At 39.6% G+C, this 27,786-nt stretch overlaps 1 protein-coding gene across 10 annotated transcripts in view; it reads right to left on the reverse strand.

Moving 5' to 3' along the window:
- Positions 1 to 27,786, reverse strand: part of USP54 (ubiquitin specific peptidase 54) — a 98,739-nt gene that overhangs the window by 40,088 nt on the left and 30,865 nt on the right. For 5 of the 10 annotated variants that reach the window (XM_032117098.1, XM_032117099.1, XM_032117096.1 and 2 more), the window contains exons 2-3: positions 11,011 to 11,857; positions 8,289 to 8,381 (exon numbers count right to left, since the gene is read on the reverse strand). In XM_032117098.1, coding sequence (XP_031972989.1) covers positions 8,289 to 8,381; positions 11,011 to 11,157 — 240 coding nt within the window. In that variant the 5' untranslated portion in view covers positions 11,158 to 11,857. Of the gene's footprint in view, positions 1 to 5,027; positions 5,130 to 7,712; positions 7,755 to 8,288; positions 8,382 to 11,010; positions 11,858 to 12,849; positions 13,464 to 13,796; positions 13,864 to 26,955; positions 27,064 to 27,786 lie in introns of those variants that run through there. The other 5 variants (XM_032117092.1, XM_032117095.1, XM_032117097.1 and 2 more) reach the window with 5 other exon arrangements.

The raw sequence follows: 27,786 nt of genomic DNA on the forward strand, positions 1-27,786 counted from the left end.
AGGCAGCAAACCAACCTCCATGCCCCTGCCATTTTTGCCCATAGGAATGGTACAATTTATAGTGCTGACATAATCTAAGATAGATGTAATATGCCAATCTCTTTTATTTTGTTGGTCTTCAAGGTGCTCATTCATGGGTGAGAGCCCATTGTGCTGAAGCCCACAGCTCTTCTACTATTGCTTTTATTAGAGTATCACAGAATCAGGAGAAAAGCATAATGAAGAGAAAGCCGTGAGACAGTATCATACTTTGTGAATTACAGACAATACCCCTCCTCAGCTATCATTTATATATACATACATAAAACTGAAAGAATGACAAAGTCTCTGCACTTAAACGTGATTGCCATTTCTGTCACTCTGGTAACTGAGCAAGTTTCATTAGTGAATTTTCTCATTTCAGTGACCCTCAAAAAAAACCAAAGGCAGTGAAATATAACTCCATCCTGCTTCACACTTTACATTAAATAGTTTAAGAGCACTTGAAAATATTCACAACTGTGCTTTAGAAATGTGTTTATTCTGTTTGTTCAATCTCACTTTACAGATTTGGAAACTGAGACACTTGTCTAGCGACTGGTCCACAACCTCACTGCCGTGAGCTGATGGGCAGGACCTGGTTTGCTTCACTGAGAGCCCCGAAATGGCTCTGCACCCCCGGGGGTGAGAAACAATGCAGGGTCTAAACTAGGTAAAAGGAGAAGCAAGCAAGAAAACTGAAACTCTTCTTTTAAATTGCACTCTTTAAAGAAACAGTATACTTACCATGGAACAAAAAATTATTAAGCAATGGCAATTCTGCGAAGAATGCAAAAATCAGGATATAGCAGATCCCAACATTACACGGAAGAATGCTTCCTCAAATTTGTAATGACATAGCACACAATGGTACAGTCTTATTTAGATTACAAGGGAAAAAATATCTTAAAACCAGTGAGTAATTATGCATTTTAATCTAATAAAGATCAAATCTTATTATGTCATTGCACAGTGCTGTTTAGAGCATGTTGGAACCCAGTGCTTGTAGGGAGTCCCAAAAGCACCTCAAATGGAGTCAAAAGCACTTTGAGTTTGGTTTTCCTCAGGTTTTAGTCAGTGGGGTTGGGTTGGAGTTTTTTGGGGGAGATGGGGTTGTTGGGGTTCTCCCCTTCAGAACAGGTCTTTCTTGTCTCTCAACCTCCGATGAACAGGTGTGGCATTTCCTGCATTTTCATCACTTTAAATTACCTAAGTCAGATCTCCCTCCTTAATTTAAGGTCTTGCCTGTGAGCGATACTGTTAATTGCGCAAACATTTGTTCCGAACACAGGTATGACAGCCAGCTGGGTGCAGACCAGGAAAGCCCTCCTGATTCTGCCCCAGGAGTTCTCATGGCACCTTTCTTCCAAGTGTTTATGGAACATGAGAACTTTATAAATGAAACATTCAAACTTCATTCTCCTCCACATACTTCTTCTGAAACTGAAGATGGTGGAAATCCATCAGTGTACTGACTGCAGTGATGATCTCTTTCAATGGCTACATTCCAATACAAATGAGCATGCCCCTAACAGTGGCAACAAAATGAATGGATGCTGCTAAAAGCCTCATGAAAAAAGGAAGTTTCTTCCATTTTACCAGTCTGCAGTAACTAAAATCAAGGATGTTGAACAAAAAAAAAATTAGCTTAACATAAAATCTAAGAATTACTAATACCATATTAATAGCAGTACTTTGATTTCTACACTGAGGACATGTTCTTGGCATGTTGGTCAGTCTACAAGCTAAGACAGAGAACAGTATGAGCAAGGCATTTTTCAGATAGAGAGTCTGTGTTCTGCTTATACTTCATTCCTATGAGGTCTGTATGGAAAAGAAGCCCATCTCCCTTCACATCCTCTTCCCTACAGCTCTTCAAAAGTCTGGAAAGGGTAGCAGAGAATAAAATTAGAAGTGCAAGTGTTCTTTAAGACCAATAAATTTGCAAAGTCCACCCAGTTGCATATAGTCCTTCCCCAAATACTAAGTCAAGATCAACTCCAGTGACATTGCTACCTTTCACCAGCTTGCTCTCAGATGAGTCAACCATCCCAATCAATCAATTGTAGGGCCTTGCTTGGCTTTTTACTTTTCAGAAGGCTTTTTCCTAGTTTTTTACCTGAAGACTTCATATCTTTTCTATTACTACACAGCCGGGCCTCTGACACCCATCAGAACAAAGCCCTGTTGAGTCAGTGGGCTTCCAAAATAATGTCCTCCACTTTGGGAAGCGTGGGTGCGGGGATCAGTATGAATTTTCTAGCTATATATTGATCAAGGATCAAATAAAGGAAAACAACCTAAGGCTTGAGACAAGGAACATTTATCATGCAACTCCTCGAGAAACCTTGAAGATATTTCAGAACACTAAAATTCACATGCATGATCATAAACCAAGTTATTTTTCACCTGGTTTAGACAATAAAGATAGCAAGTATATTTTTAGGTAATTCATGGGATTTACATACATTCTTGGGAGATCTGCTCCCAATTATCTTTAATAGTATTTGGAATCAACTTCCTCCCTAGGAAAGTATTCCATTTATTTGGGGTAAACTGACATCTGTAGTGTGTAACTATACTGATGAAACAAACCAAACCTGATACACATGCACATGTGCCTTTTTAATCAAGCATGCAAAAGGAGGCTGACATAAAAATAAATTAATGGCTGAAGACAATAAGCAACAGCTACTGAATCAGATCAGCGTTCATGCACTGTAATTTTGAGTTGTGTCCTTGGCAGCTTTCTGAGAACTAACTATTCCCTTTCAGAATTACACAGAAGTTTCTTCTGTATAGGGATATCACTGCAGCTCTAGTGGTATGGTATTTCAAAGAACAAAACATGTTCACCTCAAATGCCTTAGTATTCCCTACACTAATCAATTGTTTCTGGGTTTTGGTGATGGGGTTTTTGTTTGTATAATTTTTTTAAGCTTTCTCTCCATTTCAATAGCATGCCCTTCTTACCCTGTTCAATTCAGTGAACCTTTTTTTCTTGCTTGCAATATCTAATCTCTCATTCAGAACATCACTCTCTCCCAGTGAATCCTCATACTCAGTACAACAACCTGTTTCAAATGGCTGCTAAAAATCACTTTTCCCCTATCCAAACACATCAGCCTCCACCCACAGTATTTCCACTAGCTCACATTTCCCTCCCCACATTTCCTCGTGGTATATTCGCCTTCAAGGTTGCAATAAATTCTAGCTCTATTTGGTTTTGTGTTTTTTGATCTCTTTTCAAACCTCCAAGTCTGATAACAATCAACTTAGATTTCCATTTATTCCTTTCTTTTTATGTCTCTTCCATTTGTACTCACACTGTACCCTGAATATTAAGATCAGGTCCCCAATACAGACTGTCAAGTCAGGCACCCCTGGCTACTACCAAAATCAAGTAAAAATAATACTTTCTACAAGTGTTGTTTAGGAGAGTGGCAGGAAAAGAAATCCAAATCATAGAATATGCACATCTACTAGGTAACAATTCACTAACTGCTTGATCAAGATCAAAACAGCCAACTGTTATTTGGAAGCTTCAATTACCAGTTTATTAACTGAGGAAACTGTACTTGCTGCTAGTTTATTTGGCAGACAGTTAACTGCAAGTGCCAACTGAAAAAAGACGTTCAAACAATAAAAGTAATTATTTTATGTATTTTGACTATTGTTTTACCCTGAAATACTACTGTGATTTGAAAAAAGCATAAAACAAGAGGATTACTCTCTCAATCACATGACGAACATTTCATAATAAATCACTCCATTTCAAGCAAGTGGCTTATCAGAACCAACTATAGTCGTTCTGCTTTTTAAAGCGCTGTAAAACCTTACTGTTCTCTATTTTCATCTTAGACAACAACATCATTTCTACATAGAAATTCACATTCTTCCTGCTTTTGTTGCACATGACAAAACAACAGAAAAGACCAGCCCTATTGGAATTTATCAATCAATAGAACATTCTTCTTTGTGACCTACAAAAAACACTCTGTCCTATATCCTGGCACTGTGGAGCTCCCAGTACAATCCCTGGAAGGAGAACAAACTCTCTGTGGCATGCTCAGTACAGTGGACGGATTTCCCCCTTCCTACCCTCTTCCAGCTGTGATAAACACCAAAGCAAAGTCATGCTGAAAAAAAAAAGGAAAATAAACCAACTCATAGTAGACTTCAGCATAAATAATAAATCAAAAAGCTGTTCCAGTGTTTCAGCAGGCAAACCACACAGTGGTAAGGACAGCTTGTGTATTGAAAAAAATATTTAAATAATGCCACATCTTAAGGAACAGTGTTTGGGATTCCAGCACAGAGTCTGCAGCTCTCCTTTTTTACAGCTGTTGATGCAAGGCTCCTTCCAAATAACCAAGGAAAGTATATCTGAAATGATTTTAAGGTTCATTTTCTAGCCACATAAAGACATAGCACATCAAGTTTTAAAATCAAGAATTTGTGAAATGGAAGTCTTCAATGTGGTACAAAAATAAAACGTGATTTGATCAGGTATGACATCACTGTTCTGTGATCCCATATTTGAACTTACAAGTAAAATTTAGAGAGCTAGCTGAGCATTTACAGTAAATACTGTGCATGATATCAGAACCCCTAGATACAGTTGCAGGAAGCCAAAAAAGCGTGGAAAAAATACAACTTCTTCAGTGTTATTCAAAGGCTAAATTTAGCTTAGAGAAGACTATCTTCCTCTAGAGTCAAAGAGAAGAGGATGTCACCTCCAGAGTAACATTTTAGAGCCAGAGGAGAGCATGAACCCTCCTCTCTGTACAACACAGAAGGTGTCAGGTATGCTATGAAGGGACCCTGAAGTGAACTGGGGGAACATGGCATAGGCTCCTCCCCACAAGTGTTGTCCCCTTCCCAGGCCGGGCTGGAATCCGAACATGCCAGCATGCTCTGAAGAAGAGTAAACATGTCCTGCCTCCACCTTGCTTGGTCTGGACAAGTATGTTGGGCAGATCCACCTGAGAGCATGCAAGGCTAATTACCTCTCCCCAGCCCCTAACAGGAGATTTTCGCATGGTATAGAGCTCCAAATTCTGGTGTTCCCACTGGATCCAGCCACTTCTTCTCCCTCATCTTAGCAAAGCCTAAGGCAAGATTCAAGAGAAAGAGGATGTCAAAGATCTGGAGGCTAAGCCAGCATTACTCTGGCAGGACAACAGTTAAAGGCTTCCAGAGCAGAATGGAGAGCTGGGGCAGGGGAAGAGATGAGCACAGACAGGAGGGGATGACCCTGCTGCACTGGGACACAAAACATGCTCTTGGTGATGCTTGCAGTATTAGGTGCACATTAAGCACATAATCCCACTTGTCTTAAACAAGTTTGCACATATCATGTACCAGACAGACAGACTTTCACAGGAAAAAAAAATAGAGCAATTTGAAAACACTGATCCAGAGGGCAGCAGAGAACAAGTAAATACTTTAAACAGATTTCTCCCCCTTCTACTGCCTGCTTAAGGAGTTTGAGGATGAATGTGACCATCTCCACGGTTTGGGGCTGTCCCTTCTGAATACCCCTACCTTTTCAGCTGCATTCAAGCAAGATAGCTAATGTTTCTGGTCTCCAGAGGTTTTCTGGGGGGTTGAGGGGAGGTTTGCACCTCCAGTTTCACTTGGAGTCAAGTGACAGCCTTTAAAATTCACCTTTATAATAATATTTGACTTGATAACAACACGAAAATGGGGGGGAACTTTTAAGTACTTATGTACACACATCAACATTTTACATAAGGTAATAAAGGTGAAAGCTTGGCACATTATGACCCAGAAAAAGAGGTTCTGGAACAGGCTTGGGTAGAACACACAGCAATCTCCCATGAAGAACAGACTAGATAGAGAAAATGCTAACTTTTTGATTTGGATCCAGTTGGAATTTATTTACTTTTTTCAAGTATTGGTTGCTGCCCACATTCATAAATACTTGTCTAGGTAATTCTTTAATTGTTTATGCGTTCTTTAGAGCTTCTGTGAGCTCTAGGAATTCTGCACACAACCAGACACAAGTTTCCCAAAATGTGCAAAAGCAGTACAGGATTTGGTGCAATAGTATTGTTTTATTGGAAATTAAGGGTTGTAACACCTCCCAGCAAGGAACATTATTGCTAAGAACTTCAGGCAGAAAAAAACAAACAAAACCAAAAACACACACATACACAAAAAATCCCTGCAGATATTTGAAAGTGAAAAGAGAGAGCAGCAACTTTTTCAAAGGCTGCTTAATTAAAAAAATAAGCATATAGCTGCAGGCATAGAATTTGTAAATTCTGCCAACTTCACCTGTCATTTACAAGTTTATAATAGCACACTACGCACTTCAAAACATCAAAAGCAAGGATTTTACCAACAAAACTGCACATTCTTTGACCCAATTACTTTTAATACATATATTCCAGAGATCCTGTCATCTTCCAGTTTTACTGTAGTGCTTTCCCTCTCATACGGGTACTGCTAATCCACATGCATCTTTGTCCGGAGCTCATCTTTCAAGACCAGTTCTGCAAAGGTTCGTCCTCTCCTTTTTCCCCGTAATATCCTTTCACATCCCTCTCCCTCTTTTTCAGTACTCTATACAGAAAGACTTTTAACTATTATCTTCATATTAAAACCTGGACTCCAGTGCAGAGTTGAGAGTCTACTTTCACTCATGGCAGAACCTGTCTGATCTCCTGGCATTTCTTTGATACATCATGCTGTAAGGTTACACCCCAGAATGGCGAAAGCTTACATTCATGGTAAATTCCTAAATCCTTTTCTTTCTGACCTCATCTTGGCTAACAAAGAATGCCAACAATCACTTGACATTACTCGAGGGCATGATCCAAAAAATACCTTTACATCATCCCACTGAACTTAGTGAACTCAAATCGGATCATGACTAAGTCTTGCCATTCCCCTTTAAGGAAGGGGACATGCAATACTCCATCTTTTCTTTGTCTGAAGAGCTGTATCTCACTTTGGATGCTCTACCTTGCTCCTCTGTTACCTCCTCTTCTGATGATAGTGCTGTAAATACTATCCTCTCTCATCATTTCAACAGATACGGCTTGAGACAAATTCCCCTTCAGAAAAAGATAAATTCTCTTACTTCATTCCTTAATAGTCTCCTCTTTGCTGTTTATTTGCAAGGAAAAACCCCTTAATAACAGTCCAAAAACTCACTAGATAATTCATTTCAAGCCTGTCTCTACCAGCGCCCCTGTGATATTACTTAACAGCACCAAGACAGCTGTTATATCATAAATATTGTCTAGGAATGTCAGATGATCTTAATTTAAACCTGCACACTCTGCCATCTTCGTAAGACATGCTGTCTGTCCTTTTCATTACTGCACATAGAATTCATGACACAAATTCTCCCACAATTAATTTATATATTTAGTTGGATTTTACAACACACTTGTGATCAAAGAAAATGTCTCAGTCTCAATTTCAGAAAGGGAAATCACTGCTCAAGAAGATTAAAGATGGTATTTTCATCATCTTTGCATCATGTCTATTTCTCCCACAAGAACCTAGGGGTTTGAGCTAGCAAAATTTAGAAAGGAGGCCACAAAAAAACCCTAGAACTGAAACAAATTGATTGATAGAGACAAACAGAGACACAGGATTGCACAATTTACTCAAGTACATAGCAGTACTCAGAATCAGAGCTAGCATCTAGATCTTACTGTCCAGGCAGCCTCTGTAACGGTCAGTTATTGCATCTGCAGCTACAAACAGAATTGATGTTTTTTAAAACAGAGAGTACAAAGAGCGGAGCCATTTAATACAGACATCAATATTTACAGTAGAAAATAGCCTTTTAGTCTTACATAATCAACAGTTTTGAACAGAAAGGCTTAGCTAAATGGCCTTTGCCATCCTGACATTTAAAGCAGCTCTGAAGGGAAAGGTAAATGTTGATGAGCACACTAACTGTACATGGTATTATATTCGTACACCAAATGATAAATTGGGAAAAATTAAGCAAATTTGTATTTTACTGCTTGAAGTAATGGAGACTCACAATGACCTGCACACCATTAAGAAGAGTCCTTGTAACTGAAACTTTACCAATGATATTTTCACAATGTTTTGGCTTGAACACATTTTAGAAATTGGGTCTTAGACCACTAGCTATCACAATTTATCCTGCTCTCACAAATTTTTCAGGTGCAAGTTTGATTATATATATTAACTAAATATCATATATATTTCTGTTCAAACTTTTAAAAAATGGTTTTCAATGTATTTCTAACTTTTACCTTAAGAGCACAGAAGATGCAAGAATCACCCATACATTTGTGCGTTGTGATCTGCCGGAAACTGCGGCGAAAAATGTCCAGGTGCCAAAGAACCTAAAACACAAAAAGGGGCAGAGCCAATTTTATGAATATATAAAATAAATACTTCATAAGCTTCTGATTAAAACTGCACATGCTGAATAATCAAGAAGTCATCAGTGAACATTGCCTTAAAAGGGGTGCCTTTTATCTAACTGCAAGTTGAAGTTTTCAACTTTCCTCTTTAGCTGTAACCTTCACATGTTACTTTACAGTAGGACCTTCCTCTGAATTTCTTGCCACGTGCTTTTAAATTAGAAAACTTGCTTCTTTACCCACATAGCAGTGCTAGCTTAAACAGCACATGCCTTGACTGCTCTCCTGTGCTAGCACCACGGCCGGCTGCTGGGCAACAGCACCATGCAGCTGAGCAGAGCTGCCAAGGACACCCCATGGACTGCAGGGAATGAAACTTTTCCCTTCTTCCAATCCTACACAGCTTTCTTGTTCTGAGCAGAAAGCCCAGATGCTGAAAAAACTGAGCACCAACAGCATACACATTAACAAGTTCATGCAAGTGAAAGTGGTGAAACGCTAAAATCCGTTATGCCCAATATTATCGTCACTAAGTGCACTCATAGGCCATGATTACTAACCATAGCCTGTTAGGGCAGCTATACCTTTCTCTAAGGGCAGGTATGGTGGTAATACCAGGTATGTGACTAGGCAGGGTCACAGCACAGAAAAGCAAGCAGGCTTTTATATGTTCTGCTAGCAACGACAGGGTGGCATTTGCTCTAACAGCACTATGTTTTTTTTATTCTTCAGTTTTACCACTAAATCTGTGCACTGTTGAGAAACTATTCAAATTGTATCTGTAAACTAGCAAACAATACCCATCTCTGAGGTGTTTCACAGTGAGCTCTTTATGTATAAACGTGGTCAGCACCGGCAATTGCAGCTTCAACTAACAGTAACTGAACTTTCCTGCAAACCTCAGTGTCACCAGCCTTTCAGAAGGCAGAAGCTTGAACTGAAAGAAACCCTGACCTAAATCACGTCCTACCAGGTTCTGGACAGAGCAGCAAGGTCCAGGCTGACATGTGACTGGCTAAATGCCTCATTAGCACAAACAGAGGAACCAAACTTCTTATTTCTGATGAATTTGCCTAGAGCAAGAAAAAATTTAGCACCCTGGCAAAGTTTCTGCTGGTTTCAAGAAGTGTTTCCAACAGGAAAATTTGTATTTAAACCATAGTAATATGTAATAATCTTTAAGTTTCCCAAAACTTCATAATTACCATGGCTATGTTTATACTCGACTATCCCTGTATTTAGGGCCTGGGAGGCAACATAAGCCTTGAAAACATCTGATTACACACAAACATTCCTGAAGAACTACTGCAGACTTTACCAAAGGACAAAAAAATTACATTTAGGATGAGTCCAATTTTTTATGTAACTGCCTTTGGAGTTTAGCTTGAATGTTTATAGAAATTTGTAAGAGCAAGGAGCAAAAAACATTCAAGAGCAGTTCAGACTAAGTGTTAAAAAATTAGGATAAACCCCAGAAGTATGTATTTTATGAAATTATTACCATCTTGTCTTTTTTTTTTTTTAATTCAGCTTTGATCGTAAGTACTTTCAGTATCCTGTCTCTCTTGAGATTTAGAAGAAAAGGGTTTCTGTAGCAGACTAAAGACCAGGTCATATGCTTTCATCTTCTTGTATAGCATGCAGCTGATGTTAGGATCTACTTAGTCCTGACCTAGGTTCAGTAACTCAGTATTAGGAGGCAGCCAGTCATTACACCTTACAGCTGGCAATTGATGGTGATTGATACAGAACATCACTGGAAATTTCTCTTTGTTCTGTATTTCCTAATATATTAAGCCTATTGAGGGTCATTGTATTATTTGCACTGGGGCTATATGGAAGCCTGAAGTTCGTTGAGAACCTGATTGTGCCCATGGAAAAAAAAACCCAAAAACCAAAAAAAACCCAAAACAGAAAACCAAACCCATAGTGACACAGTCTGTGCTGCACAGAGAAGTCATTATGAAGGGATGGAAACTGATATGAAGGGGTTTTAAGCCCTGCTACCAAAATGATTGAATCTCAACCATCAGATATTCAAAACATCTAATGGTGACAAGACCTGTATAGCAAGCCATACTCACCCCACTGAATTTGGCACCAGAAAAGGTTTTTCTTCTAAATCAAAAGGTAAACACTCAGTCATTTAAACTAAGCTACAAATCAGCCGCCAGAAAGAAAAGTGCACTACATAAAATGAATCTTGTACAGGTATTATCAAACCTTGACCTTGAGTGGTTCAACAAAAAAATTAAATTTACTTTTAAGGAGTATCCATTCTGCAAGCTATGCAATATTCTATTATTTTAAAATAAATTTTCTATGTATATTTTTACCTTTGGTTGACATTCTACAAGCCTACACAAACAAGACATTCAAGTACAGTAAATGATGACTAGGTAAATTTGACTGTTGAATTCACCAGGAAAACCTGAAAATTAAAAAGCTGCTCAATAACACTATCTGTTTTTCCAAATGTAGCTTTACTCTATCTAGGCCACCAATAATTATGTACTCAAGTTTCACTATATTTGTTGCACAGTGCCTAGGACAATACTACAACAGACAGAGGGCAAAACGAGAAACATTGTTTATTCTGTGATCTTACCTGTAGCGCACTATTCAGGAAGCAACTGTTCTGTCCTGGTTCATTGCTGAGACCTTTACTGGGTGCTATTGAGGTGGTACTTCGTGGAGTAAACATGCCCTGTACATTCCCCCGACCCACAGAAAAGTAATTTCTTTTCCAAGACATCTTCCAGTTTCAGCTGTAGAAAATGCAGGTTTAGGCTGGCAGAATATTTGATTTGATCAGATCCTTCCTTTCAAAAAATTCAAAACTGGAACAACATCCAATCCTCCTTAAACTATAGTTGAAACAGTATTTATCCTTTTGCCAGGACTCAAGGAGTTGGCTTCTTTTAAATCCAGCCTGGGATGCTATTCTTCATTTGCTGCTAACACATGCAAAAACCTCCTTTACAAGCAGCCACATAGACCATTTGCAAAGGGAAGGAATCCATGGTTGTGCAAGTTCATGTTATGCTGCTTCTCCCTCTTCCAAACAGGCAGTAACTTCAGAGAACAAATGGCAAATCAAGGAGGTCCCAGACTCAAGACAAGAAAAACAACAACTTCCTCCCACACCCCCAAAAACACAGCTTCTGTAATCCTTCTATAATCCTACTGCAGAAGATGGGAAAAATCCAATTAGTAAGGGAGCAAAGAAACCAAAACACAACCTTGGCAGCTCCCTTTCAGTTACATCTATCTTGAGTGACGAAAGAGACATTATCCTCACAGGGGAAAAAGAAGTAACTCCAGAACGTGAGAGCGAAGAGCTTTAAAGAAGCAGAAAGTCTCCAATACAGTTCTTCTAATTCTGCATGCGGTCTTTAGAAATTTCTTCTCCTGATCCTCCTTTTGCAATCAGAATGCCCAGCCGTGCCAGAAAGCTTGAGAGAGAAAAATAATCAAATGCTTGCGTCATTTAATTACTCTCTTGGTTGTGTGGTGTTCTGCCAAGACCAGTGTTGCCTCACCTCCCACAATACACTGAATCTTCAGAGACAAAGCAAAAAATGTAAATGTTCCTCCACCCAAAAAATAAAGTAATATGGAAAAGAACAGAGGATTCTGAGAAAAGCATGTAAAAGCAAGGAGGCTTGGAGTATGTTGGAAGGGTTAAGAAGGAAACTAGATTAAAAAAATAAACCACAACATTCAAGTGAACCCCATGGCAGTAGTCAAACATATATATCCTTTACAATCTTGTAGTGTTATTTTTTTTGACGTATCTTATTCATTCAAATGACTACACGAGGATTTCTCATTCTATGAATAGATGTTAACACATTCTCCACCCTAGAACTGGGATTTTGCACTGAACATTGAAAGCACAAGGCTCATCCTTGACTCAGCAACCCACAGCACTCTCCAGAAAAAACCAGTCTCCAAACTTCCTTCATCAGAAACAATGTGTACCTCTAAAATGCTACTTTATCTAGGTACTTGGGATATATGATGTCTTACAAAAGGCATAGAAGCTTCTGAAGACAGAACAATTATTCAACAGAAAGTGCTCTTCCAACAAGTTCACGTTTTCCCTCATCTCACAAGAAATTGAAAAAAAAAATTATTTAAGAAATTCCTAGAAAAAGGAACTACAGGATTCATGGCAAAACATTTTTTTTTAAGTTCTCTCTAGTGTAGTCCATCCATATTTATAGAAACTTGCACAGTATTTTCCAGGGACATTGCTAATGACATCTAGAATTATACCACTTTTGATACACCTAATAACAACTGAAATTACCTATTATGGCTGGTATGAGCAAGATTACTCTAATCCAAGTGTACTTAAGTATTAATTGCATCATGAAGTCACTACAGAATAGACATACATAGGGTTTGTCCATCAGCAAAAAATTAACAGAGAGTGTAATACCTTACAAAGATACCCTGGGTATCTGTGAAGGCATGTTCTTCACCTTCCACACAATTATAAATTCTTCATCTCCTGTCAAAACACAAAGAACTTCCAAAATACCTGCAAATGCGTTACAGCAGCCTAACACATTCCCCACTAGTAATATTTCATTTGTACTTCTGTTAAACTCATTCTACAAATGCTAATGAAGTCTCAGCATTGCTGTAAGGCAGGCAAATATCTACACACAGATGAGTAGTCGTCTTGGCTGCCAGTGTGCCATGCAAAATTTCAGATGTGCCTGCAAGCCTGCAGACACACACCATTACCGTGCCTGTCACACAACATTCCTGAGTGCTGAACTTATACAGGAATCATTCCAAAGCAATTTCAGCCTCAGCCCCCTTTCTTTGCTCAACCCCTTAATGAACCATGAGCCAACCATACTGTGTGAGCTATTCAGGGATCAGTTTAGGGACCTCTGTAAAGCAACACCACTTGCAATAGGTGCAGTGGCTAAGCCTGTGTTGCAGACGGAGCGGAGTGCTGCATGTAATGAGCCAAGACAGGCAGGCTCTGGGCTGCCTCACAAAAACTGCTGAGCCAAACACTCAGTCTTCTTTCCACAGCACCTACAAAAAAAGAAAAATACAATCCAAAACATGCCCAGGATGCACAGCTGAGAGCTGCACCTATTCAGTGGACTTCAAAACAAGATTCTGCTCTCAAAATGGGCTGTAAAACTAACTTTTGAGAACTTTTTGAGCAAAGCTGCCTCAGATATGACAAAGTGAACACATTTTCTTTAGTTTATTTTTATTTTCTTGGAACAAAATTCAAGACTAGAGGCTTTGCAGTTCACCTGTCATTGCAGCAAGACTTTCAAGCTGGCCCAAACCCTCACAGTAACCATGCAAGCTTGGTACCTGCACTGCTTCTGCACAGGCTTAGCAGAACTGACTTACCATGTGTTCACCATGACTGCTCACAGGAGCACGTTCAGTTTGCTCATCTGACTACACGGCCTTCGCAAAACTAAGAACAAGCAAAAAACACTTAAGCTGGTAACCACCCAGTTAGGACAAAACCAGATCTCCAGATCACAGCTTTGCACTGTGCCAACCTCTAAAAAGCTTACCAACAAAATATAACAACTCAAACATTATACAAGTGTTTTAATAAGAAGTAAATAAAATAATAAAAATAGATAAATAATATATAATAAAAAAGCAAACCCAACATTCTAGATCTTCCTGCTGCTTTGTAGCAGCTTCCTTCAGGAAGGCGGGAGGGCTCCCAGCCGCAGAGACAGGTTCAGCAGATGAGAGAGGCATGGGGCATCACTCCAGCAGCACAACCCCAGAGCAAAGCTGACCACGGTTCAACACATACTTCTGGCCTGAAGAAACCAGAGTCTGTCCTTTGACAGCAGAGCACAACACGCTTCAAGATGTACCACCAAAGATTTCTCAAGAGCCTGTTTATCCCTATACTCCTTTGCTAAATCAATCACATAGAAATATAACATTTCAAGTTGCATCCTTTGTTCTCTGGCAATGTCCCACTATCACTGTTCATTTTGGGGGGATGAGGGTGGGGGGATGTGTGGAATGTAACACACCTCTCACACTGCAGTCTCATGTAGCCAAACATTTTAGGCTATTGCTTGAACCCCCAATCTAAGCACGTGACTGAATTAGAACAACCCTTTTTAGGAACAAAGATGCTTCGATATAGCAGTAGGTATGGCTGAAACCACCAATTAAGTATTTATCACACTATTAAATAAAAGCAGAGGTCTAGAAGTTAGTGTCTATTACTTACATTTCTGAAAAAAACTTTCAAAACACAGAACAAAGTAAATGCTTCAATGTGTAAATGTGTCTGATTTTAGAGAGGAGACTCCTTCCTCCCAAGATCCTACCACCTATTCTGATGGTAGGGAGAAGATTAATGGTGTTGAGGGCAAATCATGCCTTCACATGCTGTAACACTTCTGAAACCTAAAGAGGTGAGAAACCGCTTTGAAATCACTTACTCAAAGATCTTTTGGTAAAAAAAACCAGACAAACTTGTCAAAGACAATGGATTTTATTTAAAGTTTTCACCCAGATGGCTCCTGAGACTCCTTCAGTGAAGAGGCCCAAGAATAATCCCATGACTGTTCTCAGCTAGAGGGAAAATTTTCAGAACTAGAGGCTTGAGAACATACTTTATCCATGAACCTGCAATTATGAAAGTATTTGCTAATTTCTGCAGGGATTAAATTATATTTAATTGCAAGATATCAATATTACAGTCTTCATTTAGTTTAGACATCCCAAAAGATAGTCAGCTTTGCAAGTCAGTTTAAATTCAATCTTGAAGATAATGAAATAAAATAAAGGGGTAGAAAAACTTCCCAATACCAAATAACCATGAGGCTGGATGAAGAAAAGAGTGAAGAGTGCAGTGACCTGACAGAAGCAAAAGGAAGGATGATTTCCACCTCTTGAGAATGTCTCTTCTTTTTGAGATTCTTAGCTAGCCAGAAATACGAGACAGATTTATTCAGTCACCTAGACAATAAAGTACAACTACAAAAAGGTAGACTTACATTCATCTCTATTGCTGAGAATTTTTTCACAGTACAAATGGGACAATAGAGGTGAAAAAATTTCTGCTTTATGCATGCATTTTCTCAGCCTTGATTTCTCTGCTGGGAAAAAGGGGCAGGGAGGAGTCTGTAATACTTTTGCTGTCAAGCTTGCACCCATTTGTCAGTTTTCCTCTTAAAGGAACAACTTAATTACCCAGCTCTGTGCTACCTGTACCTACTGGGTGGAACCAGGAACTGACAGCACCTCACGGTGCCACTGGTGCCCACAACAGACTCATACTGGTCTTGCTTGTTTTCCATGTGCTATTGCACAACTCTCAGTCCCTGAAGTGTTGTAAAGTTAAAACAAAGCTTTGAGTACCAGAGACCTTTTGGAAAATAGTTTGCCAAGGTTATGATAAATACTCTTTCAGACACCAGAGAAATCCTTCCACTTACCGGAAGCAAATTACCCGAATGCTTGGCTAAAAGCTGCTGATAAAGACCATCAAAATGATCTTGGAGTGAAGACTAAAAACACGTTTCCCCCAATCCATGGATGTTCCTCTTCAGAGAGTACAGGTACAGCAAGCCTGATCAAACACTACAGGTTTCTCCAGAAGACACAATGAAGGCCATTTCTGAGAGATCACCTCAAGCTAATCCAAACCAAAACTGAAAGGACTAGACAGAGCAGCAAGCAAACTAGCATAACAAACATTGTTTTTGGTCACTACCACTGTATTTATACAGCCTACCAACCAATAGAAGAAACTGTAGCCAAAACACTGATGAGTCAATCGCCTTTTAGGAACACATTTCCCCAAAGTGGTAATGTTGGCATTTCTATAGGTAACTTAATGCTTCTACAGTGATTGGAAGGAAAAAAACTGAACAATTTAATGAAAAAATAATATGTTTTTATACCAACTTTTCAAACCAACAACCAATAAACCATGAAACATGAAAACCAACCCACTCTACATTCCTGTTAACTGCTCAGACCAACAAGAGGTGTGGAGAGACCACATTCTGCAGAAACACTCCAAAGACTCTGCAAGCTGCTGGGGTCAAGTATAGCTTTATACTGCATGAAAATACTCTTTATAGCAACCTTCTCCAACTTCCTTATCCAAAATGCTTGTAGGTTTTATAAAACTCTGGTGGACTGCCTCTTAAAACAGTGTAATGAATCTTGCAAACACTTACCTAATCTGAATCATTTGATTTTAAGCCTGACAGTCAGCCAAATCTATTTAAAGAGCATCTTTCACAGTTAAAAAAGAAACAAACCACAAAACCAAAACCCAGCTGAAAGCCATTGGCTTTGAAATGCAGAAGATTCTCCTCCAGGGTTACAAAGTCCTATCAGTCTTTTCTGCAGCCCTTTCTGAAATAAGGACATCAGCTGATAAACACCTGTGTTCTGTGCTAACTTACAACGACACAGACTTTTGTTCAGAATAATGGAAAAGTATGTCACTTATCCTATACAGCTATTGAAACAGTAAGGTAGCTGTGTCCAGACTTTCATAAAACAGTTAAGACGACTCAAAATATCCAGCTGCCTCTCAAAAAATGAGAAAAGCTATTAAAAGCCATCTGGTAAGGAGCTCCAGTACAACATGACAATTATTCAAAGGCAAATTATAATTAAAAAATAAACAAAAAGTCTAAATGCACAACTCTCAATATCTGAAGCCAGCATCACAGCCTTTTCTGATCAACAATAACTTAATCTGAAAGATGATCTAGAAGTTTCTAGAGTAAAGCATGTCTTCTCAAAGACTGCAATTGATAAAAGCACAGTGTAGGACAATCGAGTAATAAAGGGCTTCTGTTCAAAGACAAACAATGAGAGAGTGGAGGTCAGACCTAGAGATGCAAATGCCACATTATTTACTTTCTGTGAGGCTTATTGCCAAAACACATTTTGCTCCCCAGATAAAGGTTCTACTGATAGAAAAAAACTGTTGTATTAATAACCACTGATCTCATGCATCACAGTACTCTCAGCAAATGCATTTGCTGTGGAGGTTACAAGGAATGGAGGCAGACAAACCCACTGGTCCTACTTCCAAAATCCTTTGGAAGTGGCAGCCACCTTTGTATTACACAGCCCTGTTTTCTCAGCAACTTTTCTCTTGACAGTTGAAAAGGCAAGGAATAGATATAAAATTAAGAAAGTCTGCCCAGACCTATTCAAACCCTTTCAAAACCATCAGCAATCCCTTCAGATTTACTCTTCACAGTTCTTCAACTCTAAGACTGCTGTACATGATAATAAAAGCCTGCATTTCAACTCACATTTTCCAAAGTGCTTATCCTCAAGTTTTCTGTTCCTGTCTACATGAAAATCTAAGTTTATTCTCCCAAGCCTATATTTAAGAACACCCTACCTTACCCTAGGTTGGTGCTGGACATTTCTCAAGGAAGAAGGGTAGGGTGAAACCAGCTTTCCATCCCACTCTACATGGAACTTGCAGAGTTTGGATAAATAGGAAAAACACAGCAGCTTCAAATGTTACGCAATTGTTCAAAAGCAGTTAAACATCACTAATCAATCCTGTGTAACACAGAAAAACATGACAAATAGGCAGCTGTCAACCATATGGTGAAATAGACGGTTCTGGTTTGACTCCAGCGAAAGCTCAGCCAGCCTCCTGCTACCAGTTATTCCCTTTCTGAATTTTTACCTTGACTTTCCAAAGTGGAGTGTCCTGGGATGATGCTATGAAGCTGCTTTATTCCTTGACCATCCACTCAATGCCCAAGGATGCTGTGCCTTTAAGATGGACCTGGGGGCCAGAGCCACGGACCTGAGGGGGCAGTTGAATGGTTCAGCCCAATGGCTCGGGGGGTCCCAGCAGGGGCTCGGGCTCGGGCAGGAGTGCACCGGGAGTGCTGTGCTGTTTTTTTTGGTTTCTGTTGTGTTCTGCTAGCTGGAAAAAGGTTGTTGGTTTTTGTTGTTCTTTTTCCCTTCCCTCCTCGGTGGTCCAAGGAGCCTGCGGGTGGCCCTGGCCGGGCCCACGGGGTGGCCCCGGCTGGTCCGAGCCCGAGTGTCTGTTCCCTCTCTGGGAATTTGTCGTATTTTGAGCTTTTTTTTTACCCCTGTTCTACCCTGCTTTGTTTGGCGTTAATAAATTGTTTTTTCCACTTCACTTGCTGTGACCCACTTGTCTTACTGGTGGAGGAAAAGGGGGAGGCCCTTTCCCTTCGGAGGAGACACTCATCCCGGAGTGTTTCCTCCTGAAGTTTTGTCTCCAAAACCAAGATATGGAGCTTCAAGATGAATTCAGTATTTGATTCAGTCTCCAGATACAAACATTTTGATTGCAAAATTCTGTATTTTACAGCCATCAGCTACTGCCAAAAGAATTCAAGGCCCATTTTCATATGGCACCTTATCAACAAACAATCTCATCTCTCTTTCATAACACCACTGATCCAAAAACCCAAGAGATTTGTACTCTGGCTTGTGAATTCCAGCCCAACAATGATTTAAGACCCCTAGAAGCTTTCAGAAGTAGTCAGCAGTATTCAACAACATATGGCTTAATGACCGATAACTTTCTAAATCCTAAAATCCTGCTGCCATTCTTTTCCTGACCTTGCAGATTTTCACTGCTGAACACAAAAATTTTTCCTCTTCAGTAACTGCTACCTTGTTATAACTGTGAGTTCTCCTGTCAATCTTCACACCCCTTTCCTTGCTTAAAACAGAAGTCGGTAGCAATCAACTCCCAAATCATACGCTGTTCACATTACAGCACCACAAACCCCTCTGTTTCATTAAACTTTCTATAAAACCAACAATTTCAGATATGTTTGAGTGTGGAAATACACACATCCATACAGAATAACAACCATAGGTACACAAGAAATAAACTTTGCAGGAAAATGGGCAAATGAGCAGAAGTCCAGCACCATTAGTACTTTCGATATCAAAGGAAACACAATGAAGATTAAGCAAAGGCAGAAACACACAGAGTAGCAACAGACTTTGACCAAACAGATGGACAGCATTTGGGTGGAAAAATAGGTCTTTCTGTTGATGTGTTAAGAATCTCAAAGTCAAATACTGCAATGCACTGTTCTGTCCAGGTAGTGCTCAAGGGGAAAGATGACACCCAGGGCAGAAATCAGTTTCCTCAACACACACACATAACAGACTTTTTGATAACACTGGCTAGTGAAAACTTCCACAGAGGGTGGGCAGACAATTCCCAACCTCCCTTGTGATCAACAGCTGGGGCCAAATAATATATTTGTTAGTAACATAAAAGCACCTATTCCCTCCCTCTTTTCTCTTTGCTCAGGACAGTATTTGGTACGAAAATAATAGTTCTAGATTAAAGTATTAGTTGATTGTACTTTGTGTTTTATCTATACCATCATTACCACATATCAAGGCAGATTATAACTCTCACGTTCTCGACAGACTAATAACATACCAAGGTGCAAAATTAAAGCAGTACAGAGGAACTCACATAAACAGAGAGTAAAGGCAGAGTGAGGAGCAGTTTATGGTGCCTTTGCTGGGTCCCAGTATTAAATGCTTACATCATTTTTTTCCCGTTTTGCTAAAACTGACAAGCAGAAGGAGCGCTGCTGCACTGCAGAACATGATATAGATTCATATTTCACATAAAAATATAAAGCAAATGCTCCCAGCATCCACAACATGCTGATTATTCCTCTTTTTTTAAACAATCATCTGTGCTGTATAGCTATAAATAACATTTCAGCAGAATCACAAGTGCGCACACACATGCATAAGCTGAGTTTAAGATCATTAGTATGTAGTTTTAGAGGAATAAGTATAACTAATAAGAACAGGGAAACTCATTTGTGCTTCATCTGGCTCTGTACAGAGAAGCATTTGCCGTGAAACCCATTGAAGATTTCAGAACCTGAGTAGAAAAAACACTTGCACACACCACAAGAAAAAGCTTACTTAATCAGAATATCCCAGATCCAACGGCAGTTAATAGCATATGGAAGAGTAAAACAAACACGTTGGGGGAAACATGCCATGACACCATACACCTCACCAACAACCTGGAACAGAACAAGCAGGGGTAGTAGAACTATACAAGTAGGAGATCAGCAGAAGAAACATCTGATGGATGCATTTAGGGAAATCAGAGGAAAAGATTGTCTCTGCAAGCTCATGAGTTGGGTCCTGTCCTTTTCTAAACATGAAGCACACAGACATGACCATAACCTCAAGCCTTTACAAACCCAAACTAGCAAACAAAGTGTTTGTAATATGCTGCCATGGCTTCCCTGTGGCTCCTGCACCCCAAGACTAGACCTGGCCAACTGGTCCATTGCTGGCTGAGCCGACAGCCATGGACATACTGTGCCTGTCCCCAGCTGCAGACTCATTCCACCATATGACCTTATGATGTAAAGGAGCCATTTTTGCAGGTCTCTGTGTGTTTTAAAAAGAGAGGGTAATAACAACTTAATGCACAACAATCCTGAACTCACAACTAAACATCAAACACAGGCAAAATCATGAAATGGTTCCTACAGACACAGGAAAGGAACCCTTGTATAACAGGGTGTGCAGTTGCCTCCATTACCTGAAATTTTACTTTCACTGAGAAGCCCCTTACAAATAGATAAATTGCTTGAATTCTTCCGGTATAAAAACATCTTCTGAAAAGATTGTAAAAAAAGCCTTAAATCCAAGTTTAACCAATCTCACAATGTGAAAATTGGACTAGATGGTTCAAACAGGCAAAGGATATTTTCTTTGTCATACACATTATACTTGTCAAACATTTCAGAAATTAAAACATTAGAGAATATGCACAGCATACGAAAATGAAAGCTTCATGTGTGCAAAGCAGATTGTTGTATAAGTAAGTTTTCTGAAATACAGATCTTTTATGTTAGAACTAATAATAAGGTGAAGCCATGAGATTGCATAGGAACTTTCACAAAACTTTGGCCTCATTGAATTCAAAGTCTGAATTCAAATTTTTATTTTACAACTCAAAAAAACTGGTTCTCTAAGTCTTAATAGATGCTACCATAAGAACAAATTCCATATTGATTTAAAAAACTTATAACACTCTTCCCATGATTTTAAAAGATTAAAATCTGTAAGTAATCTGCTAAGGAAAAAAAAAACCCAAACAAACTGCTGTTCATTTTATAAGATGCAGAAACAATGACACAATTTCCTTGTATCAAAACCAGGCTTATGGAGATGATGTTATTGTTTTCATTCAGAAAGGTTATTTTATCTTCACCAGAAAAGTACTGTGAAACTACCAAATGCAAAAGGGATTATTTTGTGTCCCGCTGTGGCCTGGAGAGATCCACAAAGCATGAAAGAGACTCTTGTTAAGCACAAGCAGGCTCTGTCCTAATGGGTCACAGAAGCAGAAGCTGTGCAAATGCGGTATAATACAAGCTGAACAGACCAGTTGGGTGTTGGGGTAAGAAAAAGAAGAATGATGTCAACAGCTTTGATTATTTTTTTTCTCTGCCTGGCAATAAAATGACCCAACTGAGTGGCACCAGAAGCTCCCTACAAAAAAAACCCCACCAAAAAAGCACAAACTCAACTAAACAAAAACCACAAACCCTCTTTCCTCCCCCAAAAAACCAAAACATCCCCTGGCCAGAAAAAAACCCCAGCCCCAGGAAGCACTCAAGAGGAGGTATATACCCTGAAAGGGGCCTTCCCACATTATTTGTGGGTTGTTCACTGGCAGAAGATCATGAAGAGGTCGGTCACAAAGTTCTTCTCTTAGCAACTGAAGAAACCTGTTAAAGATAAAATTAAAACAGAATTCTGAAGGTCCCCAGGAAAGTTATAATACATTTAACCAACTAGTACATGTAGAAAGGAAAACATCCTTAATGAAACTTGTTGCTGTTGTTATTTTAAAACAGAATGACAAGGAGCAAATTTAAGGATATGTACACATGCCTTCATACACAAAAAGAAGGCCTGTCCTAACAGGGCTGCAAAGTACCCAGCCAACCAAATTTGACAATTAACAAAGGTTAAAGCCACTAAGTCCAACACTGGAAGAGTAGCTAGAGAAAACTGCAGTCTAGCTCAACATCAGACAACAGGATTTCAGCCTGTACTGTAACAAAGAAAAAAAAAAATTTTAAAAAAGTTTACTTCAGAAGCTCAGTTTAATTCCTTTCAGCAGTAATTCAACTTTTTCAATGCTGCTGTAGGTCTTGAGCTCTACAGAAAAGCAAGCATTTACTTCTTTTACTCCCCCAAATCTGATCTCGCACTGGCTGAAATCACTTGTGAAACTGAATACAACCCACATACCCTTTAAACAGTGACTCCCAGGAGTGCTGTACGGTTAAGCACAAAGGATTACCAGCTTCTGGCTAGTCCAGCACACAACACATGAAATTTAGAAAGCACAGCTTCCTGAACTTGTATCTTACATTCTGTGTTCATCTTTTTTCTTCCCCCGTAGAGAAGAATGCCCAGCCTACAATGATGTGTGTCACCCCTTAAGCAAAGTGCCTTAGGGAACAGCACTGGAGCACAGAGAAGCTTTGAGAAAGGTCTCAGGCAAGAGACAACAGCGGCTTTAGGGGTTCTTCCACTCCATCACACACAGTAGGGAACAGGAAAGCAACTGGGTCTCAGGATGATAACATTTATGTAAGCATTTGGTTTCTGGCTTCTAATTATGGGTGTAATTCTTTAAGAGTGTGGCTGCGCCATGTAGCACCCCTGGGGGCAGGGGTACAGTCCCATCCTGCCCTCTTGGGGAGATATTAAGACTGTTCAAAGATGAAAGCTCCAGGGATTGTGTGGTTTGGCTGCTCTTCAATAGCACAAAATTTCCAGTAAGATATTTGGGACCACTCAGTGACTGACAGGCTGGGAAGGCAAGACATAGTTGGTAACAGGAAACTTGCACACAAGCCTATTTCCATTTTGTCTTCCCAAGATTTTTTTTAAATTTTCTCTTTTTACAAAAGTAACATTTCTGTTATTATTGAAATAAAATTTGGCTTTTTTGATGTTCAAATCCTTTCAGTCTTTTGGGAACTCACCACAGCAGAGGGGTTAGGCACCTCAAAAACTGCGGAGGTCTCCATATCCTGCCATGGCAATCCAAGATGATCTCTAAGGCTTGCTTCTTCCTACAGGCTCCAGTACAGGTTACACAGTCAACACTCCCCACACCAGGATCCCCTAGAGCTGGTCACAGGACAGAATTTTCACCTTCCAGTTGCACAGCAGTCACATGTTGCCCACACCTTCTCTTGCCAAATCCTGTTAGTGCAAGACCAGCTGATATTGCTCCAGGCTCGCATCTACAAGCATTGTAACGCTGTACAATAGAGCTTGTTTCCCCCAGAATTCCCTAGACAATATGCTGGCAACACAAGAAGCTGCTGAAGAGATGCAACTGTTGTGTTAGCAACTTGGTGCAGAAAAAATTTCAGATCCAGAACATCAGCAAGGCAATAAAAGGACAAAATCAAACACTGTCGTGTTTAAAAGTCCTCTCCCCTCAGAATAACCAGGCTTCAAGAACAATCACCTGACATCTGAGAAAGCAACATCTGTAACAGCTATCCTTATCAAGAAGGGTTACCCACATCACAATGGTATTTTCAGTCATGTCATTACACCATGATAAATGCTTTTTTGAGAAACCATTTACAAAATTTTCCTTCAATACTAGATGAAAGCGTTCAGACACACTGTTACTATAATTATTATCCATTGCTTAACCAGCATTACAGCAAGTCACACTTCCTTATACACACACCTGTAAGGGAAACAGGAAAAAATAAGAATATTTTATCCAGATTAAGAGTCTATGCATCCTTCCTCTGTGATTAAGAAAATAAAATAAATCACGCACACGTGTGCATGCACACATGCAAGTAAGTGGATGATCTGAAAAAATCTTACATTTCTCGTCAGTCAGAACTGAAGTCACTCCATTTGAAGTTAAACTCCAAGCTTGAGACAAAAAGTACAGTATTAGATGCATTTTCTTTGCTAGACTAAAAAGAAATTCTTCCAGCTTTTTAGCATTCTCATTTTTTCCCAGTACACCTAAGTTCTCCAATTCCAATATACTCTGGTGACCCAGGTAGTCAACAATTTAGGACAGCAATACCCTCTTGTGAGATCAAGTACATGAGATGCTTCAGAAAAAGTCTGTATAAATATGTATGGCATTACACATCAATTAAAAAGACTATTAATATGATTACATCAGAGCCTGAATAGACACAACTGGAAAATGGATGAAATGACATGGCTGTGATATAGGATTCTTTGTAATCTGGTCTCACATCTTACATCTGTGTCAACTTCCAGGAGAAGCATCAACTGAATAACATCAGTTGGAATATGGTAGAGTTAAAAAACTGTCATACTGAAAAAACATCTGCCAAGTGCATTTGTTTCAGCTCTCTTAATTTTGCTTTTTGATTATGTTTATAGCTATTCAGAGGGGCAGTATGAGCAAAAATTTCTAACACATCACTTCGACTATATCCAACTATTCCCCCTTCCCATGGTACATCAGTCTCCCTGCACTCCCTTCTAAGGGCCCCCGAGTCTAGCATAATATTGACTTTCACATTTCTATGTGCATTATTAAATCCTGCCCCAAAAGTTGATGGTGCCAGTCTTCAACCAGCCATTAGTTACATTATAAAGCAAGTGCTTCTGTTTTCTCTCCCTCAGAGAAGATGGAAACATACCAAAAATATCTACAAAACTATCTGGTTATCCTCCAAATCACTCCTTTCCTGCCAAGCATGGAGAAGCACAGCAGCAATGCAGCAGGTGTGCCAAAACCATTGTTCATCCTGACAGCCACCACAGTCTGCTTCCTTCACTCCTCAGCCTGTTTGTCATGTTTCACAGGCCTTAAACAGAGAACTCTTTAACCTGGAATCATCCTGTTTGGGTTTTTAAGACACCTAAAACTCTGAGACCACTGTCATAACCTACAGACATAACTACATTATAAATTAACAACTTCAGAAAAACAAACTCCTGCATGTCCATTGCAACACTTCTCCCTCAAAAAAACCCAAGAGGTTTCCGAACTGTCAGTTACAATAACAGTAATAAAAAAGCCTACGGCTTCTCTAACTCCCACGAAATACAGTGTTCTAGAAAGAGGATGTATCATCTCAGACAGACAACCTACCTCTGAGAGGAACCTTATGAAATAACCAAATGAAGCCAAGATCTTAGGGCCACCAGAGTAGTATGAAGAAGGCACTTCTTCCTCCACACCAGTGCTCTGGGGCAGGCAGTTCACACTTAGGCTCACAGAAGCAAATTCGGCTCACAAAATTAGCACTTTTGGAGGGATGACAAGAGGGGAGAAGTGGGCTTGCTTTATTTCCTACTAGGTTAGTGACCTGAATCAGCTTATCAAGAAGTTATAGTTAGGGCAAGGAGAGCGGGACTTCATCTTCCAGGTATGGATCAGATGAATCCTGCCTCTGAAGACTATAATCAATGTCTTTGTAATTCTGGTCTGTTTTATGCTGCCTAAGAAGTTATTCCTTCAAAAAAATTTGGAATGCCTTAGAACTGGCAGAATGCTTATTATACTGAACGACAAGTACTGGAACTGATATACAGATTATTTCCCCCTCCTTCACCCTCTCTGATGACCAAGTCTAGAACTGGACTTACCATTTCATGGAATTAAAACTTCTGCTTAGTGTCACCAAATACATCAAAATAATATAAGGGTTTTCGTTTCTTTTTCTTTCAAATCTAGAAATTTAAACAAATATGTACTTTTTGCTAAGCTGAACCAGTGAGAAGTATGAAACAGTAGTGACAGACTTCAAACAATCACAAAATTATTACTAATTTTGGAAACAAGACATTGATAGAAAGCAGGGGACCAGGAAACCAACTAAAGCAAGTTGACTTTTATAAATCAGCACATTAAAATAACAGAAAAGTTCTGCATAGGTTCAGTACCTCATTTAATTATCAACTTTCTTACACATAATTCAACAACTAGAGGGAAGGAAAAACACAACTAACTTATCAAAAAAGCAGTCTGGAGTGCTTCTGACTAGGTAATTCTTACACTGTAAAGTAAGTAGGATGGGAAATGAACTGCCAACATCCCTTTCAGCTGTAACAATTGATACGATGAGAAGAGATTCTGACTGGCTTTATCTTCAAATTTATCACGGATACTACCAGATACAAAAAGTTATGGTATGGTGGACCAGAGGCAGCTTATGGCTTAGAGAGTGCCTTTCACAGAGGTAGAACATCATAAATAAAATGTAAACATATGAAACACCATTAGTCAGCAGGACTGGAACACTGAAAATGATGATAAACATATGAATAATGAACTGAAGCAATACTCTTTCTTTGTATCTTACAAACAAAAGCCAGAAAACATTGAAAAGCATTATTTTCTATCTTTCAGTATCACATGTTGGAGAGAACTCCTATGACAATTTGAATTCAATCAAAAAAGTCACATCACAGTGGTGGTGATGCTGAATTAAAAATCAGAAAGACCTACCTTCAGAAACTACTTTCTATTTATTGTGTGAACTTCACACTGGTATCACAACAGAAGCTGGAGATCAGAGCAAGTTGGGAAAATTGAGGACTCACTGCAAGATTAACTGCTCTGAGTAATACTTGCACAGAAAAATTATTTAAGGGAGGAGGAAAGAGCTAGAATAGCATGGGAGGGGATAACCTGCTGTTTCAAACAATAGGAAGCTGTTAAAACAAAAAAAACAAGGGCCTCCCTAAGCACAGGAAAGTCTCATTTGAAAAGCATTGCCCCCACTGCCACCTACCAGGCAGGCAGCTCTGACAACAAAGATAAGGCCAGAAGCCCGGCCCTGCTTACCGACAACTCCCCTCGGACACAGGGCCAGGCAAGAAGGAGGAAAAGTTTTCCAAACCCTTTTATAAAAGACCAGCCTGGGGGCAGAGAAGTGGGAGACAGGGCTGCAAGGACTTCATTTTACAGCAGCAGCCTGCCTGTGCAAGGCAGGGCTCCCCTCAGTGTGACAAGTGAACTGGAGAGGTTCCTGCAGACTCTGCAGTTAAACATCAAGGATTGTTTTCTCGTAGGACAAATTGACAACCAGCAGCAACATGTCACCATTTAACAGAAAAAAATGGAAAGGACTCAAAAGATGGCTTCAGTTTTGGTCCCTCAGCTTACAGCCCTGCAGTTGCAATGCAAACTTAAAAGCAGTTTTTCAAAGAACAATTATTGCAGGACAATTCCTGGAACCATCCCCTGTGTTTCAAAGCCAGCGATACAGATCACGGAAAAAAGAAGTTTGTTCAGAAAAATGGCTTCCTACCCCCAAAACCTCCCATAAGCTCAGCA

The sequence above is a fragment of the Corvus moneduloides genome, chromosome 8, assembly GCF_009650955.1.
Source record: "Corvus moneduloides isolate bCorMon1 chromosome 8, bCorMon1.pri, whole genome shotgun sequence".
In the NCBI taxonomy this organism is placed as follows: Eukaryota; Metazoa; Chordata; class Aves; order Passeriformes; family Corvidae; genus Corvus; species Corvus moneduloides.